At 43.3% G+C, this 27083-nt stretch overlaps 2 protein-coding genes across 4 annotated transcripts; both read right to left on the bottom strand.

Moving 5' to 3' along the window:
- Positions 1–411: 411 nt before the first annotated feature.
- Positions 412–5004, bottom strand: LOC131342617 (SUZ domain-containing protein 1-like). The gene is made up of 4 exons (XM_058373709.1): positions 4842–5004; positions 4401–4450; positions 3758–4006; positions 412–3436 (listed from the first exon to the last, which is right to left on the bottom strand). The coding sequence occupies exons 1-4, from the start codon at positions 4893–4895 to the stop codon at positions 3346–3348; spliced, it is 444 nt and encodes a 147-aa protein (XP_058229692.1). The 5' UTR covers positions 4896–5004; the 3' UTR covers positions 412–3345.
- Positions 5005–6977: 1973 nt separating this feature from the next.
- si:ch1073-335m2.2 (msx2-interacting protein) lies at positions 6978–25920 on the bottom strand. 3 transcript variants are annotated; one of them, XM_058373706.1, is made up of 15 exons: positions 25619–25920; positions 24106–24426; positions 18789–19274; positions 18121–18281; positions 17835–18035; positions 17607–17758; positions 17344–17469; positions 17131–17244; positions 16931–17044; positions 16727–16827; positions 9363–16632; positions 9180–9272; positions 8881–9075; positions 8549–8707; positions 6978–8023 (listed from the first exon to the last, which is right to left on the bottom strand). In XM_058373706.1, exons 1-15 carry the CDS (start codon positions 25699–25701, stop codon positions 7892–7894), a joined length of 9708 nt encoding a protein of 3235 aa, XP_058229689.1. In that variant the 5' UTR covers positions 25702–25920; the 3' UTR covers positions 6978–7891. The 3 variants fall into 3 exon arrangements, with proteins under 3 accessions (XP_058229689.1, XP_058229690.1, XP_058229691.1); XM_058373707.1 differs by having other exon boundaries at positions 18121–18278; XM_058373708.1 differs by having other exon boundaries at positions 18789–19271.
- Between the last annotated feature and the right edge of the window lie 1163 nt (positions 25921–27083).

The following is a 27083-nucleotide window of genomic DNA, read 5'->3' as shown; positions in this document are numbered from 1 at the left end:
TGTGGATTGTGTCTGTGGGGATTAGTGGTCATTCAGCTAGAAGAGCATTAATGAGACCAGACTCAGTATTGGTGAGGAGGTCTGGGGTTCAGTGGGTGGTCAGTGGGGTTGAATCAGAGGCAGGGCTCTGTGCAGGACACTCCAGTTCTTCCCTCTACCCTTCACCTCCACACCAGGTCTTCATGGAGCTGCTTTGTGCACAGGGACATTTTTGTGCTGGAGCAGGGACTGGACTCCGAGTTCCTGTGAAGGTGATGGGGAACACGCTTCCTGCTTCATGGTATAAGAGTTTGGGGAAGAGCCAGGTACGGGTTTGAGGGACAGGAACGGATATACTTTGGGCTGTATAGTGCATGAATGTGCCGGACTAATCACATACGATTAATGACACAAAGAAAATGAAGAAAGCAATGAACCTCCAGAATAAAGTTTATTTGTTAACAGACAGATGGAGCTGGAGAACAGGAGTGCAGAGAGGAAGCAGACAGGAACGTCACATCACGTTAAAACATTTCCAACACAACGTAAATAAGGCAAAGGATCGTGGGAAATAAACAGTTCCACAGAAGCACAGATCCTCCTGAAGGATTTAATTATTGTGTGTGAATCAGCACTAAGCCTCTTCAGTGTGTGAGAATCTGAGACAGGAGCAGCAGAGAACTCCTGACTCAACACCGCTGCCTTAAACCACAAACTGGAATCTATGGTTCTGCTGAATAGTTAAGGGTTCTCAGGGTTCTCAGCTAAATAAAACACAACTCTTTCTGATCTCATTCCACATCAAAGCTCAAAGAGTTCCTCTAGGGTTATCTTCAACCGGAGAAGCGGTAAGGGTTTGAAATTTGGTCTTGGCACGAGGGCAGTGCTTTCAGTTATCTTTATTTAGTTCTAAGGAAAGAACTACTCCGTCAGCGTGGGGATGCAGGAATCAGCGCTAGACTCAGATGTGGACGGCAGCGTGTGAGACCGCACAGAGCTCGGAAAACTCAACACTTTAAGGTAACAGTAGAAACAAGTCTAACGACGAGAGCGTAAATATACTTAGTACACAATCTGCATGGGTTCTGCTCCGAGTGTTCGGTCAGTTTAAAGGAAGTGAAAGACGCTTCTGGAGGTTTTCTGCAACAGCGACTTCCTGCATACTGCCTCTGGCTGAAGGAAGTCAAGATTTAATCTGAAAGAAGGATTAATCTGAGCTCTTAGGCACTGGATAAATATAACACACACACACACACACACCTTAAGGAAAGGAGGTTCAGTGTGACTGTACCACTGGATCCTGAAGCTCTCCTTTAATCCTAGTGTTTCATTAAAAAAGAGGAGTGAAATGGATCATCATGTATATTAAGACTTTCCCCAAACTAATAAATCTATTTCCTTGAAAGCACAGCACTTCAGAAACAAAGCCCATGGTCTATAAATCACCTCGAGTTGAACAAACCCTCATCTGTGTGTGAAAAGGTCAGGAATGAAAAGCTCTACAGCTCAAATGATGAAGAGCCAGATGAAGAGCTGGATGATGTTCAGAAAATGAAACTGCTGTGAGGTAATCTGACTGGATTTTATTTGAGAGTTAAAGGGCTGCTGTGGGACTCTGAGAAGCTCAGCTTTTAATCTCAGAGCCACTCGGAGTCATAAACACTCACACGAACGAAAAGAAGGCAGGAGTGAAACAAGAGAGCGACTGAAATACGGCTTAGAGCTGTAAATAAACATCTAAGCATCAACGATGGCTCTACACACAAACACACACACCTACACACACCTAATAGTGCTTTCTGGCAACACATGGCTTTCTGCGAGTCTGTAACTCCATCACACTCCACTCACACGCCTCACCATCTGTTTAACACAGAGTTTATATTTAACAGAAGCACTGCTGGTTGATGGTCACTACTTCTTCATAGCACTGAGGACTGACAGAAAACAATCGTCCACTCTGGCTGCAGCACTTCATTACAGAAAGTCTTCAACAATTTTTTTCTGGTCATCTTAAAAAATAAAAATTTGTTTTCTCAACATCGTAATTAAAAAAACTTCTTCATGGTGTCCCAGTGATCCTGCAGTAACTACGTCCTGTTCCCGAAGATCACGATCCATCTTTATCTCCTGAGCTGCAAACCATTTAAGCAACGTCTCTTAAACATCACACGGTAACCACAGAGACGTGAAAATGTCTTATTCATATATATATAAACTGCGCTGTTCAGTCTGCAGACACATGAACAATTCCATTCTCACTGAAATTCACACAGAAATACATATGTTTAAAATACAAAAAACAAAACAAAACAACAAAAGCAGGTGGAATAATCAGACACGTTTCCAGCTGTTCTCCCGACTCCTGTCCCCTTTATATGATATTATTGCTGCGTTTGAGTTTTAATGTGTGTTAGTACATCAGACATCAAATTAAAGTGAATTCAGGGAAAAAAAATGAAGCGTCCACAACGTCCACTTTCCCTCTGACTGTTATAATCTTTACTTTACTTTCAGAAAGCTAATGTAGCTAACATGTACGAATATAGCTATTAGTTTATCATGGTGTGTGTGTGTGTGTGTGTGAGAGAGTGTGAGAGTGTGAGAGAGAGAGAGAGAGAGAGAGAGAGAGAGAGAGAGAGAGACATCCCACAGGTTTTGTAGACATTTATATCTTTGGACAAACTTTAAAGCCTCGATCTAACAGAGGCTCGGTTCGGGACCCAATCGTTTCTCATGTCTGTCTCGTCAGTGTAACGGATCAGACAGGGGTTTATTGTTTTCTTGAGGTTTTTCTTGCACCCTTGTCCACCTCCCCTCGTCTGGCTCCTTCTTCAGCTCAGCTGAATTTTGTTGGACTGCCCTTTCGAGGCCGAGTTGACATCACGGTACACGCTGGGAGCTCAAACTTCCCAGAAGGCACTGCGGCCTTTTCATAAAGGGCGAGAATCATGCTGTAAAAAAAGATTAGGCTTATAAATATATATGGAACTTTGGATGAGCTCTGTGTTGTACGCTCAAACTTAGTGAACTGAACACCAGGAAATTAGCGTGCTATTCAACCGGCGAGTTAGTGAGCTGCTACAACTCTGTAGTGTTTACAGGAGGAGGCTCGGCTGCACCGTTCACGCACATCCGAGTCACTAGGGGAAGTCAACAAGGGCGCTCTGAGCCGTATCGGAACGCTGCGGTGATTCCTGCCTGGACCCCAGTGAGTGTTACTGAGAGACTCACAGCGTACACGCCGAGACAGTGATCACACGGTCGTCACGTCCTCCGTCGCTCAGACGGAAAAGAGGAGACGGATGAGAGATCTTGACCGAAGCGACTCTGCTTTTCTTTACGTCCTCAGTGCTGGCTGTCTCTCTATCTGCTGAGGCGGAACCCTGCCGTGCCGTCCGGCCCCCGGGGCTGCCGAATAACGTTACTGTTCCACTGAAGAGATTCAGAAGCAGGCCTAAAAAGAGGAAAAAACATATCACGATAAAAGCAATATTAAAAAGGCGGGTGCAACTATACAGTGCAACACTGCTGACTCTGGAGAAAGCACAAGGTTACAGGAGGCCTCAACAACATGCACAAAGCTACACAAATGACCCTGCTACTGCACAGGGGTTTGCCCCACCCAGTTTGTTGGTGGGGCGGGATAAACGTGCTCTGCAAAGAATCTGATTGGATGCTAATCAGACATCATCTAAAACCCTAACCCTAGACTGTTGTTTAACTCGAGGCCAACAGCCAGTAAAACAACAGAAAGTCTCATGTCTTCATGTCTCACCTGTCCGAGTCTTCTCTCTCCCGCGCAGGTTCTTCAGCACTGGCGCTACCCAGAATCCTCCTCCGGGCCTCGGCGTACTCGGCCTCTCTCTGCTTCAGAGATTTGGGCTGCTGTGCGGGTCGAGTGTTCGCACCCTGTGTGTTTAAGACACCGTTACAGGGAGGGCGCTTCAGGATACGGATCTGAGGGGGCGGAGCCGCAGGTAGGGATTCGTCCTGAATCACCACCCCCGTCTTCACAGGCACACTTCTGATAAAGTACAGAACAGAGATGAGGGTTTATCCGGACTGCAGAAACACGTCTTCTACATCTACACAATACTGACTCTGTTGTTTTGTATGTTTTGTTAAAAACACTTTAGATTTAAATCATAAATAAGATTTGTTTTAAATCCACAGAAAATGTGATTTTTGTGAAGGATTACTTTTTAAATTTGTACTTATTTTATTGTAGATATCCCGAATAATGTTTTGATTCGTTCGTGCCCGTGAATCGATTCCTCTTGATTCATTTAAAGGAGTCGTTCAAGAATCGTACGGGGACACTGAATGGGAACTGCCACTGTTCGGGGAAACCTCTGTTCTTGATGTATTGTATAATTGTCATATTTTAAAGCGGGGAAATGTGAAACAGAGATACTTACTCAGATTTCTGACTGATTTTCAGCTTCGCTTCGAGTCGCCTGTCGATTTCCTGCAGACAAAATACAAGTGATTCAACTGGCTTTAGGACCCGGGGACTATCAGTTACACTGTCATTAGCCAGTTAGCTCAAACCGGCATGCTAGCGTTTGCTAAGTGACACGATTAAAACAGAAAACATAAATATGTGTTAAAGACAGAATATATGCACAAATATGCTAATATAATTTTTTTACACATTGTTTTGCGGTTGTAATGCATAGCAGATATTCTCTGAATAGTAGAAAACCTAGGCTAGTCGGCTAAGCAACAGATGCTAAACAACAGATGTTAGCTGTTATGACAATTAGCAAGCAGTAAGGCCCTGTGAGCCTCTACACAACAAGCTAATGTAGCTAATATCGATGTAAGCGAAACGTATTCCTCTAAACTGAGTGTCTTACTCCGCTATCCGCAGCTTCTTCCCAGTTATCGGACACGTCCTCGTCCTCCATCATTAGTTAACTTGGAGCTGTTTAGCCACACAGGCTAACAAATCAAGAAGAATCCTACACGACTCTTTCGCATACTTTTATTTTTGGTGAACTGTAATGACAGAGGAAGCCGCTAGAGGGCAGAAGTATACGGCGCGCCACCTGGCGGTTCAGCGTGGCGGTGCAGCTTAAAAAACCAGAACGGATATAAAGTATACACTCCTCTGTTAAAACGAAAGGTTTTTATGATGTAAAAAATAGAAACCATATGAATCATGTTTACCATTTTGCTTTTATTTAATAAATTATAAACTTTTGGAGGAGGGAAAACACTAAAATGTGCAGGACAGAGGGTTCTCCAGGACCAGGGTTAGGAACCTGAGACATACTGTGAAATGGACTGGACAGAGCTTTGGTCTGTGTTCATTCCTCTTTCTCTCACATTCCTAATATTCAAAAGAACATCTTTAATATTGACTACAAATCCATGTGTCTATTGAGTTTCTGTAAAATTACTCCCAAAGTAACTCCTAATGCTTCTCTGGAGTGTTGCATAACGTGGATGAGTTCATCAAGTTCCTCCACATCCCTCAGAGAAACACCAACAAACCTGTCGGTCCACTGAGGTGTGTCTGTAGGGGGTGGTGGTGAAACTTCTGGAAGGTTCTCTGTGATTCGCACTGGATATCACACTGCTTTTAACACGAAACCACTACACCAATGTATTAGTCTTGGGTCTAAAAATAAAACAAATGTTTAAAAAATCAGTTCATGTGACAGGAAAAGTAAAAAATTGTTCTTTTTTTTTTCTTAAACTGAGGTGTTTTAATAAAAAGTTAAATTGTCCGTGGTTCTGAGGCACTCATTTTTTAAATTCACTTTATTTTTAACACTGGACTTTGTCTCAAAGCAGCGTTACAGAAGAATAGAAACAGAAAACAAAATTATAAAGTTTAAAGTTAAGTTATTTATCTCTAACCTTTATCCCTAATGAGAAGCCTGAGGCAACGGTGGTGAGGAAAACCTCCCCGAGATTATCTGAGGAAGAAACCTTGAGAGGAACCAGGCTCAGAAGGGAACCTCATCCTCATTTGACACTGACAGTAAATAATGTAACTGTTGATAATGTCCTTTCTACAACAGCAACCAAGAGCTCTTGAGGAACCAATAGTTCAGTATAGTTTCTGAGATCATTATAGACTAATTCCTTCCTGCTGAAAGCAGACAGATGCAACAGCAGTTCAGATACAACTCCGTATTATACAGGTGTACGGTCATCTGATTGCAAAACACTAAGACAGATTCTACAGGCAGGTGGTGGACAACCACACTTCTCTGGTTATGTACTTTGTTTCATTTTAAAAGAGAAACTGTCCAGGTGAACCTTCTGTACAAACCTGTTACTCCACAGTTGGCAGGAAATCAGATATATTCTCCTCTCTGTAGAACATTAGAGTCCTGGCCTCAACCCCATAGAACACCTTTGGAATGAATTAGAGTGGAGACTGAGCCAGACCTTCTCGTCCAACATCAGTGCCTGACCTCACAAATGCGCTTCCAGAGTAATGGTCAAAAATTCTCAAACACACTCCTAAACCTTGTGGAAAGCCTTCCCAGAAGAGTTGAAGCTGTTATAGCTGTAAAGGGCAGGACAACTCCATATTACATTCATGTCCATGTAAAGGCAGATGTCCCAGTTTTGGCCTGGCTCACAGTCTCCGCTCTAATTCATCCCAAAGGTGTTCTATGGGGTTGAGGTCAGGACTCTGTGCAGGACAGTCAAGTTCCTCCACACCAAACTCACTCATCCATGTCTTTATTGACCTTGCTTTGGTCACTGGTGTGCAGTCATGTTGGAACAGGAAGGGGTCATCCCCAAACTGTTCCCACAAAGAGCATAAAATTGTCCAAAATGTCTTGGTATGAAGCATCAAGAGTTCCTTTCACTGGAACTAAGGGTCCGAGACCAATCACTGAATTCAATGATTTGGAGGGGTGTCCCAAAACTTTTGGCTATATAAATGTACGACAGGTTAATATCGATGGACATGTACAAAATACTTGTGTAATAAATAATTTAAAAAAACAAAAGTATTCCTGTCGGTGTTTCAATTTGGTTAAAGACATTTATTTTTTTTATTTTTTTTACACAAAATGATTTTCGTGATCTCAAGATCAATGAACACAAATGATGAAATATGAGACAGAGAAAAGGGAGAGAGAAGAGAGAAAGAATATGACTGTTATATTCAAGTTTTCTGGATTTTTTTTTATTTGAGTAAGAAAATTTGAAGTGCCCGCAAAACAAACCCTCAAGAGCTGCCAGCCCAAAGTCTTCAATATTTACAGCACAAACATTAACGTGGATGTTCTTTTTCGCTCATCTCGTCCCCCGTGAAGATTCCTGCACTCAGTTCCATGGTTGAAAATAAAAAGGGGCAACTCTTCTGGGGTAGAAGCCATTTTTGCAGAGTTTTTTTTTTAAATATTTAAAATATTTACAGTCCCGCAATCACAAAACTCCAAGAGCCGGCGTCTGAACCTACGCTAACATGGATTAGCAAAGTGAGTGACAAAAAAAAGTGACAAAGCAAGGCTGATGAGTCGATCCTTTGAAATGTACATTCCCAACGTTATTTCTCCTGACCGATAAACGGACTCCAGGATTATTTAAAAAATACATTAGTCTGTTACATCAGTTTGTATTCTCCATCTTTAAAAAAAAGGGGGGGGGGCCTTAATCATGAAAGATAAAATAAAAAAAATAAAAAAAAATCCTGATTTCCCCAAAGAATTTCCATGAGTTTAAAAAAAAAAAAAAAAAAAAAAAATCACCAATAAATACAAATACAGCAGAGAAATGTGAAATGGGAGATAATGTGGAGCGGTGCTGCACACACTGATATGTAGGAGGATTCCAAACACCACCGAGTTCTCCTGAGCTCCATCAAGTCCAGAAACGCTCAACGTGTCCATGACATCGAGGCGGATACAAGTCCAGGTTTAAAGGATGCAGAAGATCACACCGAGGTGATGACGATCATGAGGTGAGGCGAAATGCTGGAGATCTGGTTGATGAGGTCAGGAGCAAGCCGTGAAAGGTGAGATTCTGAAAACTCACACGGAGGAAAGATCTGTAACACGTAGGCAGGCTAGAGGAGAGAGAGCGGGAGAAACGCAAGGGTCACACATGCTCCAGAAATCATTATACGATCCTTTGTGCTCATTTAAACCTACGACTCTTGGAGTCAAAACGACTGAATGGCTTGCTGTTGGGTTTAGTGTCTGAACAGAAGCACTGGTGTGTTCACACCCTCTTTAGGCAGGTGAGAGAGCAGCAGTGACTGCAACGACCGCATCTGAGCACAGTCTGCTTCCAGGTGAACTCAAGTGAGAAAGTGATTCGACTGCAGGATGTGTTTTTTTGTCACAGCGTTTTTTTTTTTTTAATGGATATGAGCTGTGGTGCTACAGAAATGCTGTGTGAAGATTTGCACCAACAAATGAAAAGAATGTTTTGAACTATTTACTCATACAATTACATCCTCATTTATATTTAACACCTAAAGAATCACCCCGAGACGTAGAACACACCAGGGTTCCACTCAAACCAACACAAGTGTAAGATAATTACATTAGATAGGGGGAAAAGGCATAATCATGAGGTACACACACACCTGATTGGAGCCAGGATTGGGGACGTTGATGATGCCTGCAGCCAGTTTGGCCTTCAGGTAGTTAATGAAGGCCGATTTGAGCACTTGTGTCTGTGTCACAACGTCTTCCTGATTGAGACCGCAAGGCATGGCGAGCAGCAGGCAGAACTCACTCTCACCCTACAGACATAAAACAGGGAAAAGTGTTAAGGTACAAATCATATACGTACATATCACATACTCTGCCAGATTACTAATATTCTTCCATTCAAAAATCGTCTCGGAGTATAGAAAAATGCTTCACAAAAAAATGTACATATAAAGTCAACTTCATACAGAGTTCAGAAACTTACCGTCATTCTGCGAGCTACTCCTTCAAGCTGTTGCGTTTCTAATCTCATTCTCTGGACAATACGCAAAGGAGGTCCAGTCTCTGGCACGGGAAGCGAGCGCAGGCCAAGAGACTTGTTTCCACACACAAAGTGCAACTGGACAGCAGCAGTTTCATTTTTCAGTGCCAGCAGTCCTTGCCACACAATAGGATACTTCTGTAGGGAAAAAAAAAATGCACATCAGATCTGTATTTCTTTATGGCCACAATTTAAGTAGTTAAAATGTTTAACCCCACCCTTGAAAAGTCTTTGTGACTTACTGTGAGAAGCTGTACCATGTTGATTTGCTGGTGTCCAACATGCTCCACTGGATTTTCTGTTTGAGCCTGGTTGTGGTCAGACTCTTGAGAACCCTTTATTGAAGATTTAAAAATGTTTGTATTAGTTCAATGCAGATATAAAATCATAAAGCTTGAAGTTCTCAGTACAAGGTTTCAACTTGCCTGTGATGGAGTGATGTTGCGAGGAGACTGGCTGATACCCATAGGTGAATTTTCGGGAAACTGTGAGTGCACAGGACGCAGGTTGGTGTACATGCTCGAATACTCTGTGAAAGGTGGCACAGATCCTGAGGTGATCAGGGGAACTCGCTTAGGAGAAGCCATGGCAGGCAGTGCACCACGGATTCCTAGCATCCCATCTTTCCCAGGGGGTGGTGTGGCCCTCTTTATTTCAGACTGCTTCAGGGAATCTTTGTCAGACACACCTTTCTGTAAAAGGTGTGCCCGAGGAGAGTGTGAGGCCGTTATGCTGGTCGCGGTTGAAGTGGGAGGAACGGCCTCAGTTATATGCCCCTGATGCAGCTCGGCAGCCGGGCGCTCCCCCTGCGGGTGGTATATCAGCATCCGCATGTCTCTCGCTTGCATGTTAAGCAGTGGCAAGCCGCCATGAAGCGGGCTTCGGTATTCTGCTGGCATTGACTCCGGTTTGAGTTGAGTCGCCGTTGGCCTTCCGAGTGCTTGATGGAAGCGCCTTGCTGCCTCCTCTTCGCTTGCTTCATGACTTCTTGCACTGGCTGGATTAACTTTCAGAACCATTTCTCTGTTCCCCACAGCCTGAGGAGATGTAGGGCGCTGCTGTCCAGGTGCCCAAGATGAAGCCAGGCCTTCTGAGTGAATTCCATAGTTCATAACTGCTAATGGAGGCGTGTTGACTCTTACGTCTCCCTGAGAAAGGTGACCCATAGAAATGGCCTGACCCACACGGTGAGGGGACATTCTGCCAAGGTTGCCATGCGTACTATGAGGAGGCATAATAACTGACTGTTCAGAGTGATGCACACTAGGTACATACTGAGACATGGCAGGTAAACCGGTTGATAAGACCATAGACACACCTTTAGGAGAGGAAGAGCCAATGGGGGAAGGCACTTTGGCAAAAGAGGAATGGGGGTGACCGGATTTCCGTGGCGAGCGGGGTTCCTGTTTGGTCTGAATATGTGAAGCGGTTCTATCTGTAGGTGTGCCTGATATGAATCCAACATGATTGCCACCTGTAGAGGGAAGGTGAGGGCTTATGGCAGGACTAATCGTAGACACCCAAGCAGATTTGACATTTTCCACACTAAGTGGTTCACTTCCTTCTCCTTTCTTTGAATGCTTCATCAGCATCGCGTATTCCGAGTGATGGAAACCCATGACTTGTGACGGACCAGGTGTCTGCTGTAATCTTTTCACAACCCCGCTTTGCACTGGAGGATAGGAGTCTAGTTTGTCTGGTCCAGATTCATGCTTAGTAGAAACATTTGTCTGCGACTTCAGGGAATGACCATGGTCCACCGGAGGTACTGAACCCTTAGGCGTGTCTCTCTGGGATCCACTGTAAAGTTCCTGTTTGAGCTGAGGCATCGACACCAGCTGCTGTGATTCTATGTCCACTGCGCTGGGTGGTGGAATTTGACTGATTTTGGCACTAATCCGTTGCCGTCCCTCAATCTTCTGTCCCGAGTGACTCAGCACCACCACCCCCTCAGAGGTGTTTACCCTGAGTCCGGCAGTGGGGCCTGTACTCAGGGGTGTGCTCTCCACTATATAGCGACCTGCATTCCCACCCTCTTCTCCACCAGGTGGTCCATGATAAGTACTACCTTCCTCCATGCTGGTCGGGTACATCTGTTTTGGTGGCTGCTTTTCCATAAATGGGTTAGCCATTGAAAGACTAGGTTTCTCCTCAGCTTCAGGGGGGTTGCAAACTCTACTGATAACTGATGTTGCAGTGGAGGCAATGACAGAAATCACAGATTTCTCATTAAAGACCTGCTTTGTCTCTGTCGATGGTAATGACGATGGCTGGCGAACTACTGGCTGAGCCGGCATAGAAGGTTGCCTGTTTTCATGCAGTGAACTCTTGACATCTCTTGATTCTTGACTCTCCCTCGCATGCACGCTTCCAGAAGTAGCAGTGACCTCGGAGATTGGAATACCCCTCGGTTTTGCAAGAATCTTGCGCAGATCGCTGGTGTTAGTATCATGAGCAAAGGAATCAGACAGCAATGTTGGGTTTTCTAACGGAGTTGTGGGAGTGGCTGAAGGGGAAACTACTGCCGTATCTTTAGGCTGATTCAATCGGTCTGTGGGGGAAATGGACAGTCTGCTGGGATGTAAAGGTTTGAGGCAAATACTTGTGGGAGAAAGAGAAGGTGAGGTACACTCATAAGGATTAAGCTGAGGCCGGAGGGATGTTGGGCTTTTGCTTGCTGCTGGACTAGATGATTTTGGAAAATCAGGCTGCTCTTTATGAGCACTCTCAATCACTTGAGGAATTTCAGGGACAATACTAGCAGTTATATTGCATTCTTGCTTTGATAAGGGAGCAATTACAGCAGCAGCAGCAGCAGGTGTGGGTGGAATCTCTGGAACTGCCAGTGCTGTTGTTGATTCTGAGGATTTGACTGACAGATTCTCAGGTTCCACTACCACGTCCTTAACGGCTTCCTTTTTGCTTGCAGCAGCCTTTTGTCCTTTGGTCCTCTTCTGGCCTTTTGGTCTACCTTTGCCCCCTTTTCTCGGTGTCCCCATGTTTGAAGTGTCTTCTTGGACACTGCCTTCAACGACTTTAGTATCTGGGACTAGAGTTTGAATATGTGGTTCTGGATCTACGACAGTGCTGATGACTTGGTCTTGTGGTAAGGTGCAAGGCACGTCTTCAGACGTGATAGAATCAATAGCGGCGGCAAGTTCCGTTTCACTAGCAGGATTGGCTGGCTTGTCTTCCTCACGCCCCTCTACAATGTCAGACAAAGGAGCTTGGGACTCGTTTGAGTTCTTGAACTGATGAGGTGCAGGGTCTTCTGTAAGCTTGGCGATGTTCTCCACAGCTTGTTCAAGCTCCATCTGGCGAGACAGCAATGCCTCATGGGGATCTTTGACCTTTGGGGGTGTTGTTACAGACTCTTTAATATTACAATCTTCCTCTATTGCCTCTTTGTCAAATCTAGGATCTAAGATCTGATCTTTGGGGGATGTACCTGGCACAACCTTTTTAGGACAGTCATCATGCCCTGATTCATCCTCACCAGTTTGCAGCATTGCCTTTACCTCGGTCACGTCAAGCCTGATTCTGAGATTTTTGAGAACAAGGGATTTATCCTCAGTCATTAGCTTTGAACTACAAGTTATTCGAGTAGTTTTTGTTCTCACGTTTTTGTCCGAGGGTGACTGCTCTGGAACAGACTCGCAGAGTTTATCTTGACTTCCAGTCGTGCTTTCTGTTTGACCAATTCTGTCTTTCTCTTGTTTTGTTTCTGAAATGCTTTGTGGCTTTTGCTCTTCTTTCGGCTCATTTGTCACTGAAGGACCACAGTCACGCTGGCCACTGCTGTCCTGAGAATCCACGTCCATTTCTGCAACAATCACAGTATCAGATGTTTTCTCTCCTTTTTTTGCTAATCCAGACCCAGTGCCTTGATTTGCAGCTTTGTTTAAATAAGGGGAATGTTTACCTTTGCCTACTTTGGTGACAGGTTCGTTGTTTCCAGTTTCACTGATCTCAAACTCCTTTGTTTCGGGTATTTTTGACCGCTCACTCTTCACAGCTGAAAAATCCTCTCCTTGGCGCCGATTCTTCGGTGGACGCCCCCTTCGCACAGGGACACTGTCTGGTTCTGGTTGCTGTTGCCCTGTGTCTTTGTCTACACCACGCTTGCGTGCCCCACGCGGTGACTCCACATCCTTGGCAGTTTGTGGTGTAGATTCATCTTCTACTGGGGTGGCATAAACAGAGCGTACATTTCTCCGCCTCGCTCTCACAGGGGGTGTGTTCTGTTCTACACTTTGTTCCGTCTCAGGGCTATGGATGGGGGACTTGCCAGTTGACTTTGCATCCGAAATTGCTTTAGAAGAATCTACTCTTGGAGAAGTGGAGCGCTTGAGCTTTTCTCTATCAATTCGCTCACTTTTGCGAGTGCTTTGTTTATCTGGTGTATTTGATGGGGTCAAAGGAGCTGCTGGCGTTGTAGGAGAGGTCTTGCCCTTCTTGCTTCTGGATCTTGGGGGAGGAGAAATAGGTTCATCCACAGTATAACTGTCCACAGCTTTTGACTCAGTTTCTTTGGAAAGAGGTTCAACTTCCATAGATACAGGCTCTGGTTTCTCTAATCTTCCTTCAGCCTCAACTACAATCATAGGAGAGGAAGGATTCTGTAACCCTGAGAGCTCGGTTTGTGGCTCAGATTTTGGCTCATAGCTCACTTGAGAGTCAGTGGTCTGTGTCTCGCTGCTTGAGCACTGCTCAACATCCTTGTCATTAGTCAGTTCCAGCTCTTTAGTAGGACTTCTAATTTTATTCACTAATGGCTTTGAGTCTTGGGCTTCAGATCTATTTGACTCAGTGGGTTCTTGAGACGGCGGATTTGTCAGAGAGACTAATGACTGTTCTGGCTGTTTTTCTTCTTCTTTTGCTGAAAGTTTAGGGGAAGGTGCTTCAGCATTACAAACATCATGCTGTGGTGACGTATCCTTAGCTATTACAACAGGTGGTGATTTCTGAGTTTCTTGAACAGGAAGTGATTGAATGATTTGGACTGGACTTGACTGAGGTGCTTGTACAGGACTGACTGGTTTAATCTCTGCTGTCTCAACAGCACTGCGTTGCTCTTCCTCCAGTGTTTTATCAATGACTTGTCCATCAACGACTTCCTCCTTCTTGGACTCTTGCTGAGACTGTTCTTTTCCCTTCTGTTGCTGCAGTCTTGTCAACTCTAAAAAGCGATCATGGAAAAGAACCACTGGTTCAGAATCAGGCTGACCTTCAATTTGGCTTTGCTGGTTAGCTGGAAAGCCCAGACCATGTTCAGGGTCTTCATGCTTTCTTTCAAGATGCTGGAGACGCCTTGAGTCTTGCTCGAAAATAGAACTGTGGAGAAAGCGAGAGGCAAAGAGTTCTCGCCGTTCTGGTTCTTCTGGTTTAGGATCTTCCTTTCTGTCATCTAGTTTATCCTCAGACTCGCTTCGTATTTTTTTCTTCTTCATGTACCATGAAGGGGTTGGCCGTGGCGTCGATTCTACCTTTTCTGTATCTTTTCTGCTTCTGTAACTGGCAAATTGAGAATCGCTGTCCAAAAAAGACCAGTTGTCTTCCCTTGATGATGATAACGACTTTGCACGCTCCAGCAACGCTTTAGTGTCTGGAGTAATTGTCTGGTCAAGTGCAAATGAACAAAACTTGTTCCTTTCCAGCGAGCCGGTTAGTTTGGATTCTGATAATCTGTCTCCACGATGCCGTTCAGGGAAGGACATCGAGGTTGAGGGCATAGGAGAGTTTGGTTTGTGTTCTCTGTCTTCTTCAGAGTCAGAGCGCACCTCACCTGGCTCCAAATCGGGCCAAAGTCTATATTCCAAATACGACCGATTGAGACGTCTTTTTTCCGAGCTCCTTGAAAAGTCAGGTAACAGATCCTGCTTTAGGCGGCTTTCCCAACGCCTCTGTTCATCATGTAGAGACGTGCTTAGTTTGGACACCTGTGAGGTATGGACACGTTTAACAGTCAGCTCCATGTCCTGGTGAGAACCATCTTCTTGTTTCGGTTGTTCTTTTACTTCTTTCACAGTAATTAGTTGAGGAACATCTGTATATTCTTCCTCTCCTTGCTGAGAGGCATTAAATCTGGGTGAGTTTGCACTCCACTCTGACTCTTCACTCTTTGGACGGAAAATTCTATATACCCGTTCTCTTTTGGTACCAACCTCCATGTCCAAGTGATCTTGTTTCTTGCTTTTACTTGGGGGAGAATTATCAGTAACATCCTGCGGTGGCTTGCCCACCTCATGCACCAAGCTACGGTGTTCAAAATCTTCTGTCTCTACACACTGCGGAGTTTCAGGTTTTCCTGGTTTGTCAGGCTCTTGGAGCTGTTGACGAAGTCTTCGGTTTTGCTCCATTTGCTTTCGATAACTTTGAGAAAGATCTATGTCCAAATACTCTTCCCTGCCTTTGTTGTCTTTCTCAGGGGTTCCGTCGTTCGAGAAACGCCTCAACACGCTTGGTCCAGACTGAGGTTTTGGGTCTAAAGACTCTACATTTGTCTCAGAATGCTCTTCTTGTCGTCCAGACGAGTTTTGTGAGTCAGAACGGTTATCTAATTCGTCCCTTAAATGGGATGACAACCTCTCCGTTTTGGGCTTAGAATGCTCTCTCTTCTGTGCCTCTTTTTCTAATGTTTTCACATCGCTTTCTCCTTCCTTTGAAAAAGATGCCACGAAATCTGCAGGTTGATTAATACTCGCGTTCTGTTCATCCTCAAGGCGACCTCTCTTCTGTTTTATGGCCTTGCCACTGGGATCGCCAAAGCGCCTTTTTCGAGCCGCAAGCCTGTCAGAATCCAAAAGGGGATCTTTCCCTTCATTTCCAAGTTCTGATTTGAGGTGTTTCTTTGATCTCCCTTTGTTATCCCGATCCGCCGAATCAATTTTAGCACCATCGAGCCTTTCTTTTTGAGACTCCACACGAGACATCAGATCAGTAGGGGAAGGTTCACCCTCACCTTTGTGCCTCTGCCCTCTGCTCTCCGAGCTCTCTGCATCTGAACCCTTAATTTTTCCAGAATTTGAATCCAGACTCGGCTCCCTGTCTGCTTCAGAATAAGGAATGCTAGGAGACTGCACTTTGCCCCTTCTTGATTTAGTTTTCTCACCCTTCTCTCTGTCAGCTTTCTCCTTGCGCCTTCCACGCTTGCTCTTTTCTGCCCCACTTACACGGTCAGCCTCAGCCTGATCCATTTCTCGGTCCAGATTCTCTGTTTTATAATCCACTGGAGACTTTTCAGTCTTTTCAAACTGAGAAGTAGGAGATAAGGAGCTACAGCTTCCACTCCTCTCAGACGAGTGCCTGTACACGCGTCGCTCTGCTTCCCTTGGGATGCGGTCAGATGGTGAAGGGGAGGCAGAAGGGGTTATCGGCCGGCGTGGATGGGACGGGCTCCATCTGCTACGGTCAGCCTCGAAACGTTCACGCTCTCGTTCGCGTTCCCGCTGGATGTAGCTATACTTTCTGATATCCTGTTCAAAGGGGTCTCTGTAATCTCTATATTCACGAGGGTCTTCATGATAGCGTGGGTCATAGTGGTCACCTTGGTAATGGTCTAGTTCCGGATAACGTTCACGGCTGCGAGCAGGATAGTCTCGCCGTGGATCATCAGCATAGATACCTGGTGCACGAACGTTCTCATAGTACGCCCTCTCTGCTGAGAATTCATGATACGAAGGCCTTCGGTCGTCCCTGACAATGGAAAAGGGGTGAAGGTTAATAAACAATCTGATTATTAAGTAGTGTGGTCTTTTTTTAATTCTGAGAAACATTTTTAAACAGTTACCTTCTGTCAGAGGGGATTTCATAAAAGTCACGCATATCCTGCCCTGACGCCTGCATAGAGCGATAGAATGCCACTTGGCTCTCCTGACTGGCGAAATCAACCTACAGAGAACAAGCACATACCTGAAGCAACAGGTTCACAGCTAGCAATATCTTTCCATGCTTGACAATCATCTAAGCCAGCAGGAAATTTAACTCCTGTCACCTTAATTTTATTGCCGCCAATCTTCCATCCTTTGGTCTCTCTTACTGCAGCTTGGGCAAAATCTGTGTTGTTGTATAGAATCAGGGCCATCCCCTTCAATCTGTCAAATACAACCTACAAAAATTGCGATGATTAATTAAGCAAGGTTCAAAACAAATGTAAATACAATCAAAATGGTGCAAATCAGGCTGGTAAAATACCTTCACCACATGTCCATAGCGACAGAAGTGCCGCGTGAGGTACTGCTCTGTAATGTTAGAAGACAGACCATCTAACCACACGCAGGTTGTTGGCATACTCTTCCCAAAGCCAAGCTGCAAAAGGTCAAACGGACAGCAAAGTTGAGCAAAGGCGCATACATGTGATTAAAGACTTTATTTTAGACTTTAGACTTAGAGTTGCTGGACACATACCTTAAGTCGGTTGGCACCCAGATATTCTCCATCCATTTTCTTAATAGCTTTACACACACTGGCGATGTCAGAGTATTGGACAAAGGCATACTGAGGGACGCCATTAACCCTCTTAATATCAATATCCTTTAAAAAAAAAATGGGTGGGGGGCAAGAAAGGGGGTGATATGAGAGCAATGGCAAAAACATTACTGATGGGTGAAAGGGGGAGTAAAGAGGCCTCCAAAAAATAACAACTCAAATGAGTCAACTCAAAGACTTACCACTATCTCTCCGAAACGCTGAAAAACATCAAGCAGTTGCTGGTAGTTAGTTGTTTTCTCCAGATTTCCAATAAACAAGGTTCTAGTTGCCTTTGGGTGAAACTCATCGATCCGTCCGTCCAACGGCCGAAACTCGTTCTCACTTTCCGTCTCTGTTAGACAAGAAAAACAGGTAAGCGACTAGCATGAAGCTGGAAAACTATGAAACACCACAGACGCTACACTCACCAGGGCCGTTCCAGGCTGTCACTTCAATCAGCATACCAAAGAAAAGCTTTCCTTTGGACACACTGAGAGCTTTCTCCTGATCTTCTTGCTGTCTGAAGAACACCAAGCCATATCGCTCCTCCGACGCTCCGTGAATCTGTACTGAGGTTACTTTCCCATACTTCTTAAACTCGTGGAAAAGTCCATCTTTCAGACTTGTGTCTGAAAAAGAAAATACTTCAAGTCACTAACCTTATATTACTTATATAAACACCCCACAAAACAAACACCTAGCTGTAGTACCAACCTGTGGATCGTACAGGGAGGTTCTGGACCCTGATGCCAAAACTCCTCCGCGGTTCATCACAGTCCAGAGAGAGTGGAGGTGGTGCCGGAGGTGGATGAGTGGCTGCAGACTGAACCGAGCGTGCTCGGGACCCCTCACTAGAACTACTATTGGAGTCACTGCTACCAGAGGACAAAAAAACATAATTTTAGAACAAACACAAAGTACCTCAAGACCAACTCACTTTAATGAAAAAAAAGCAAGCTGCTAGACTTTAAAACAGACTAAATAATATTAATATCAGACTCTAATAACAGACTATTCCAGAACAGTTTCTGACAGCGTACACTTATCCAGCATAGTCCAACATCTCCAAGGAAATGGCCAACACTTCTTCTGCACAGCAATGCAGTTAAATCTCTCCACACACTCACTTCTTTTACAGTAGTCTAGCAAGTGGCATGTCAAACCCTGCTCTCAAAGACCAACAGAATCTTGAGAATCTGGTATAGGCCTACCCTCAGTTTGCAAACAATGAAGAGAAGGACTCATTTAAAATCAGTTATTCAAAAGCTGCCTTTTAAATCCTTGCATCCACTCAAATTGACAAAAAAAAATAAAAAATAAAAAATGTGCAGTGTTTTATTATATTTCAAGAGAGTAGTTCATGGAAAAAAAAATACACCTACCTGCCACTTCCGGTACTGCTGGTGCTGCTGACCGAATCAGAGCTGGACGATCGGCTTCGGGAACGTGAACGTGGACCTCTGCCTGGAGAAACAGGAGCTCTTTTTGGGGAATGGGGAGCTTTAGGGGTCTGTCCCGTGGTCCTTTGTGGAGAAGGGTGCCGTGATTGAGAGGAATGAGACGATCGACTTCGGCGATGATGGTAAGTCCGATCAACACGCCGCCCCCTGTCATCGCGGTACGGGTCTCGCCGGGCGGACCCAGACAGAGTGAAAGGATCACGGATTCGAGACTCAAAATGAGATTCTGGGGTGTCAAAACCCCCACTAATCGCACCGACAGCAGGGCTGGCCCCGACTCCAGAGGCAAAAAGAGCACGATCTCGATAATAGTCTGTGTTGTAGTGCCGCGGCCTATCAAAAGTGCCACTGCGTTCGTGGTGTCCGTACGGATTATGCTCGTATGCCCGATCCCGACTGTCTGAACTGCTGTGAGAGGGACAGAAAGAAATGAGAAAGGAAAGAAAAAATTCAAAATCAACTAACAAAAACAATGTTGATTAAAATTCATGCAAAAGTACATCACTTAACATTCTCAGTGATGACTGGATCAAACTTAGAGACAATCTTAGCTCCCAAAATCACCACCACAGGCGTTGGATCAAGAGTCTAGCATGTTTTTGTGCACATATATCTGACCTGTCCATGCAATTCTTCCATCAGTTTGAAAAATTACTTTATTATTCTAAAATATACGATAAGTACAACTGCAGGGAACAATGTTAATTTGGTCACAAAGTGAAGACCAACTGCATTGACACAACCTAGACAAGTTAGATGATCAGCTGAGAAATGTTCAGTGACAAAGAGAAACTGAAAGTTGCCTTTCTTAGTTTTATACTGAATCTGCACATCTAAGTTGGCTACGTAACAGAAAAGCATAGCCCATTTATTAGCATGCTGCTGTAAACTTGTATGTGTAAAGCGATGTACAGTAGCGTCCCATCAGGTGGAGGTGTTTAATGTCCCACAGACATAATGGTACGTTTCCTATCTCTAGAGAGACAGCTGGAGGTGTGGCCTAAAAAGTCTGAAGGCATGGCCTTTTTATTAGAAGTGATTAAGATGATCTCCGCACCAACAAAGCCAACCTGGTCTACTCACATGCTAACAAATCTCATGCTAACAAAGATCTAACGCTAGTCTGACAGACACATTACTAATCTCATCTTCACTAGATCATGTGTGGACTTGGAACTAATTTGTTTGAAACTAGTGTACAGTGTCTGAAATAGCTTACGCCACATCATATTTACTTACAATCATATTAACTTATAAAGGTTTTAAATTAGAAACATAAATAACTAACTTAACTTTAAAAAACTTCATATTTAATCAAACATTGCTACCTTTTACAGCAGTTTCATATTTAAAGTGCCTAGACATGTAGTGTTTTAAGACTGGAATTTCTTTCACTTCATCTCACTTATTCTGCTTTTTTTTTGAACAGTAGACATTGAGAAATCTCTGAAGGGCTTTTCAACTTGTAAACAAACGCTGTAAACACTAATAACACACTCAACATGTAGGTCTTACCGAAAAAAGGGAGGCAGGGGGAGAATTTTAAATATTTGCATGCTAGTGATACATATGTATTAATCAATCAGCCATAACGTTAAAACCACTGAAGGATAAAGTGAAGAACATTGATCAACATTGATCTCGATATCTCACGAGGGGTGTGATGAGCAGCAAGTGAACAGGCAGTTCTCAAAGTTGTTGTATTAAAAGAAGAAAAACTCGTAAGCGTAAAGACGGTGGCCTGGTTTGATGAATCACGTTTTCTTTTCCAACACATGGCGGTCCAGTGGGCATAGCCATCACTTACCTGGGGAAGAGAGATGGTACCAGGTTGCACTATGGGAAGACAGCAAGCCAACGGACACAGTGTAATGATCTGGACAACGCTCTGCTGGGAAACCTTGGGTCCTGGCATTCACATGGACGTTACTTTGCCAAGTACCAGTTACCTAAACACTGTTACAGATCAACTACACTCCTTCATGACAAAAGTGCTCCATAATGGCGATGTCCTCTTTCTAATGCAACATGACACACTCCAAACTCTTCAGAATGGGGTTCAAGGTGGTGACGTATTCTCCAAATTCCCGAGATCTCAATCCAATTGTGCAGCTTTGGACTTGCTGGACAAACAAGTCCAATCCATGAAAGGACCATAAAATCCGGTGCTGATTGCTTGGTGTCAGATACCACAGCACGCCTTCAGAGTTCATGCCCTGTTCTGCGTCAGAACTGTTTTGGTGGCTCTAGGAGGAACTACAAGTGGTTTTAATGTTATGGCTGTATGAAGTATATTTATCTATATATAAAATCTATATAAACTCAAATACATCGCTTTAAAGTACGCAGTTAACTGTTTGTTCAGTCTAGCTAGTAATCATAGTAGCTACATATAAACTGCTAGCTCATCACTCCTTTACTGCAGCTGTGACATGAGATCCACTGGACTGTCCTCCATATTCATCTGTAGTTATTATTATATTTTTTCATTTAAAGGCCTTTAACACATAGTGAAGCCAAATTCCTCATGGCTAACTATAGATTATGATTAAAGTTACACGACATGCTGTTTTGATGACCGACTGGAATGATTCCGATATGTCTGAACAACTCTCCAAACTCAACAATTCCTCGGAAAGTCTGAGTTCTTCCAGAGAGATTCCATGACATCAATTCAACACGGCTGCATTTTCATTAAAATGTCAGAACAGGTAACATGATTATTTAAGGTTTTTACATGTTTTAAGGGGTTTCTGGGGTTCACTAAAAACTGGGACACCTTCATTTGCTTTCTTTCTAATCTAACTACTCTTTAACGAAACTCAAGTAACCAAACAATATTTTACTTCCAGTTTTTGTACACAGTTTATAGTAAATATTTATTTTATTTCTGAGATTCAGATTTGGAAAATTATTGAGTTCAGTGAACCGAGCAATACAATATAAAATTTGGATATTTTTGGACGCAAAGTTTATACTATATTTTATTTTATTGATGCTTAATATTTTTTGTAAAAGACTCAGTTAGCTAAAAAGCTTCCACAGACTCATGTAAAGCAGGACATGGGAGCTGATCTGTTACTCTGACTTAGTGACAGAAACTGGTGTATAGAATCTGCCATCAGTTTTATATTTAAATAAGAAATTAAACATTGAGAAAGCAAATCTATGTAGATGAATGCAGGTCTCTGGCTGAGTCTTCCTGCTTTTCTTCATTGCTATTAGTTACTTGTAAAAATTCATGTCCAAAATACAGAACTGTTATTACATAAAGCAGAGCCAGAGACAAGAGAGAAACAAACAGAACATCAGCAGCAAGGAGAGAGACGTTCAGGAGAGTAAACACGAGAGAAGGACAGAAACTAATACACTGAGCGAAGAAAGAAAGAAAGAAAGAAAGAAAGAGAGAAAGAAAGAAAAAGAAAGAAAGAAAGAAAGAAAGAAAGAAAGAAAGGGTAGGTTAATGACACTATTAGATCAGAGAGAATCTGTGAAGTCTTTCTATCCAAACAAGCAGTGTGTGAGCGTGTGTGTGTGTGTGTGTGTGTAATTCTATAAGTTCTAATGTTAGTAGGAGTGAGGAAAAATAAAAATAAAGTGAGAAGTAATATCTGGGTTAGATAAAGAAAAGCACAGAAGGTGCATGAGGCAGGGCAATACCAACCTTTTCACAGCAGTAACTCAACCTACATATTCCAAACACAATATAGGAGGGCAAATGTGTGAGCCAAAAATAGAGAGGCCAAAAAAAAAGGGAGGTAAACTGCGCCTTCTTGCTGTCACGATAAAAATATCCTTCAGAGGGAAGAAAGAAGAATATCCAGACAGATTCACCAATTTACTGTGAGGAGTCTCAAGGAGTTCTCAAAAATTCAAAAACTATCCTGACAAGACCGAGGAGAAGACAAAAAAAGTGTTTAGGGGCAAAAAGCTGATATCCAGGTTCTAGTCAGAAATAATCCCATCATCAATTTCAGGGCAGGACGAAAACCTTTCTCCAAATCGCCAAAAAGAGGATTTCTGCCGCTGAAAAACAAAAACAAAACCAGTAATCCCAGTCTGTTATGGCAGATTACTTCCATAAAACTTTGGGAATTGGACAGACACTGGGATATTCCTTCATTTTAAGACACGGGTGCACGGGTCAGTAGAAATCCTGGGCTTTGTCCGTACTTCTAAAGTCCGCTCGATCAGACTCGGGTACATCCACGTTTACACCGAAGGTAAATCCGAACTTGGCTCACGGTCCCATTCCGTACATCCCAAAAAAATCAAAATGAAATACAGCATTAGATCCGTGACTGGCGGTTCTTCTTTTATCCAATCTGGACATCTTCTATGCTTCGATCTTCAAGCTCCACATTAGTCCCGTCCTGCCTTTAGCTCCAGACCTAACGTGACTAGCGGGTGAAAAATGATGGAGAATGAAAGCCCTGACCGCCTTAGCACGTAACTCCACACGGACCACCGGAAGACGTTACCATTCACGTGACTTCTCCTCAATCCAAAGGCGCAATTTTAAAACCCTTTTTGACTCGTCCTAAAATCCAAATTGGTGAGATACACATCCAGGGTTTGCCACAGCACCATGAGAGACAGAGTTAGCACAATGACCAAGATGGAAGATGGAAAAACAAAACAAACAAAAAAAAGCTGATTCTTGAGTAGATTTTTGGATGAAACTACTTTTGTGTAAAAAAAAAAATAAATAAAAAAAAAATAGCAAAACAGAAATAAGAAACAAACAAACAAAAAAAACATCACGCACGTACTTAATCCGTTAATGGCACAGTAAATACTTCCACACCGGCGATCCGAGGAAGTACGGGTAAGATCCAACACTCTTGAAGGGGGAGGAAAGGAACGCCTAATATCCAAACTCACCAGATATCCGCAAATCGATCGTAATATCCAAACTCACTGGGATATTTTCCACACGGGTAATATCCAGCTCGGAGGAAGGATATGGCTCACACAGTAATCCCAATTATTTGAACAACACACCTTAGAAATCCACACATTCTTAAAAATGAGACAAACAAGATTTATACGGATAATTAATTCCATGAGTGAAGTCGGGCCTCAGAGCCGAAGGGAATCCCTAGATATTCAAAAAACGCAATGGCCTTTCGATTTTTTTTCTTTTTAACCCAGAAGGAAACCTGAAAGCGTTTGAAAAGGGTTTAATTTTTGACACCACGGTCCCCCTGCAGTTCGAAGGGAGACTGCGTCCACTTACCCGTCTAATCTGCGCTCATAGCGTCCCTCTCTGGTGTGAAGCGACACCGGGGGTCCGTAAACGGGACCCACAGCAGCTCTCGAGAAACTCGCAACATCCCTGGTGTGACTGCTGGACGGCGAGTTGTCGTCCAGACCCCTGACGGAGCTGGGCACAGAGCCGGGCTCGTTGTAATCAGTGCGAAGGTCTCTGTCACCCATTTTGTTGACTGCGTTGTGCGCCTTCTGGGCGCTTTTAATGTCGACGAAATCCACGAAAGCCGCCACTCCGCCTTCCGAGCCTCGCTTACGGAGGACTTTAACGCTCTCCACACGTCCATACCTGCAGAAGACACGCGCGCACACACACGACAGACAGAGAGAGAAATACAATCAGAGATATGAAATGACTCCATCATCTCTAACAGTGGGCCATGATGAGTTACACGATATAAAACATCCCAGACATGTTACAGCGCACATCACAAAGCTCTGGTGGAGTTACAAGAATGACAGATTGCTGTTTTTTAAAAAAAAAACAAATTCATTTATCTGGGGTCCGATCATTTATTTATTTATTTATTTATTTATTTGTGAAGCTACAAACAGGAGCGCATGGAGGAAATGTCCTTGTCCTTCTTCCTCATTTTCAGCCTCTCACACACAAGCACTCATCATTTTAAACCCATTTTTAGTGTAATAAATAATTTTAACATTAAATCTTAAAAAGATTATATAAATCATACAACTAGCTTTCGCTTAATACGTTAATATGAAGGATCAACAACTTGAAAACCTCTCTAAAGAAAACTTCCATTAACGTTTTCTGAGGTAAAGCCATATGGTTAACTTCTCATTTTCTCTCATTTATGCGTTTTAAACGCGGGAAAAATAATACAAAACCGCAACAAAACGAGCAATTTTAATAAATATTAATAAATCCAATATTTCATCGAAATTCCGAGTTTCTTAGAAAGCAACGCGATAAGCAGCTAATGTTACCGTAACTAGCTTACTAGGGTTCACCATGCTAGCACGCTACCTCAGCTAGCTTAGCTTTCCAGGCAAACCTCGCGATAAAATCATCAATTATCTTAATATGTGGTGTTTTTCTAACCTCGATTATTTATACACCAGGCACGAAATTAAACATGAACATTATAGTCTCGTTTCATAGCAAAAGGAAATTATTCATCATTAAAGAGTAGCTCGAGTTTTGAAAAATATAGCCGCGCTAGCAAGCTAGCTAACTAGCCAGCTTCAACCACAAGCTAACCGGTTAAATAAATCTGATTAATTTGTGAGAATTATTGCTCCGACTTGAGTCTTGTACTCGTTTAAAGACCCAACATGGCGAACATGTGTGAATTTTTAAGTCGTGTGCGATGTAAAGTGTTTTAATGCGAGTTGTTGTTGATGTTTCCGTAACGCGGGCTAAACAGAGGCCTCGAGCGAGCGTTAATGAAAAACACACACACACACACACACACACACACACACACACACACACACACACACACACACACACAACTCACCGTTTAAAATATTCGACAATTTTTTCTTCTCGAACATGTTCGGGTAAATTTCCCACCCAAAGGTGTCTGGTTTCCCGAACCATCCTGCGTGTCCCCTTGCCTGTTCATGCACATATGCGCTCTCACCTCTCTATCTATAATATAATGTGGAGTTATCTGGGGGGTTTGTGTATATTTAATCTGACCGTCGGGGGGAAAATCCGCCTTTCCAAAATGAACGCCGTGAGAAAAAAAGGCTCCTTTTGGCTGCTGCGTCTCAACGCGAGCGTGTGAACCCGAGACTGAGCGGGAGCGCGCAAGGCGTGTGAACTCGACCGAGCGGAGGCGCGCACGTCTATCTGGTCCGGGGTTTTGCCACGCGCCGCGGCGCGCTCCCGACGCCACAGAAAATACAGAAAATGTCGCCTTCGAAAAATGTCATCAGCGGAGCACGAGAGATCGCGCGGGTTAGCAACTCTAAAAACAATAAAAATAAACAGAAATATAGCTGGAGTGTAACGAACAGGCGAACACTCGAGAAATCATAACAATGATAAACATTAATTTCCGTCTTTTAAACTGTGTTTATTTAGGATTTAGGGTGAAAGAAATTATGTGCAGAAGAAAGGCAAAGAAACGCATTAAAGCCAAGAAACTTGAAAATAATGAAAATAATTTTTTTTTACATTAAAGAAGTAAAGAGGAGCAATCAGTATTCAAATAAAGTCAGTGTTTGGTGTGAAATATCCTTTGTTTTCCTCCACGTGGACTGAAGGCTGATTGGTCTGTTGTATGTGTGTGTGTGTGTGTGTGTGTGTGTGTGATGGGTTAGTACTCTGTCCAAGGTGTCACTCGGTTCTGAGTTCGCAGTAAAACCCTTCACAATGTCTTTGCCTGTAAAGTGCTCAGTTATCTAACACATCACTTTCTTTGCTGTTTTGTTTTTTGTTGAAAATCTAAAATGTTTGAGGATCCTCTGGGCTGTTAAAGAAACAAAATATTTCATTTCATCATTTCATTTGATGGAAATTGATCTAAACATCTAAAAAAAAAAAAGGTACAGCATTTCATTTCAAAATATCTGATACTACTACTAGTAATAACAATAACTTGGTTTCTTTTTGAGCAGTTCAGGTGAGAACCAGGTTGAAATTCTGCTTCTAAACCCTGAATGTTTACAGTCTAACCTGTGAGTAGTTTCTAATCTAAAGGTGAGGACCGGTCAGATGAGGTGGGGTCAGGTGACAGGTGATGTTTTCTTACACCAGCAGCAGGACTCTGTATTTATGTTGAAACCCTGGCTGTAGCTGATTACCTCTCGTTTCTTCTGTTCTTTCTTTACGTAATCTTTATGTGATCAGAGCCGACGTGTATCCTCGGCTCAACACCATGACACCAGCTACACTCACACTCCTGTTCTGAACTCGAGCCTCGACACACATCTCTAACTCCACCCACATTATAAATGTTCACATGCTGATATTTG

The sequence above is a fragment of the Hemibagrus wyckioides genome, linkage group LG21 (assembly GCF_019097595.1).
Source record: "Hemibagrus wyckioides isolate EC202008001 linkage group LG21, SWU_Hwy_1.0, whole genome shotgun sequence".
NCBI classification, from domain to species: domain Eukaryota; kingdom Metazoa; phylum Chordata; class Actinopteri; order Siluriformes; family Bagridae; genus Hemibagrus; species Hemibagrus wyckioides.
The sequence above is the reverse complement of the archived record's forward strand: the minus strand, read 5'-3'. Positions and strand labels throughout refer to the sequence as shown.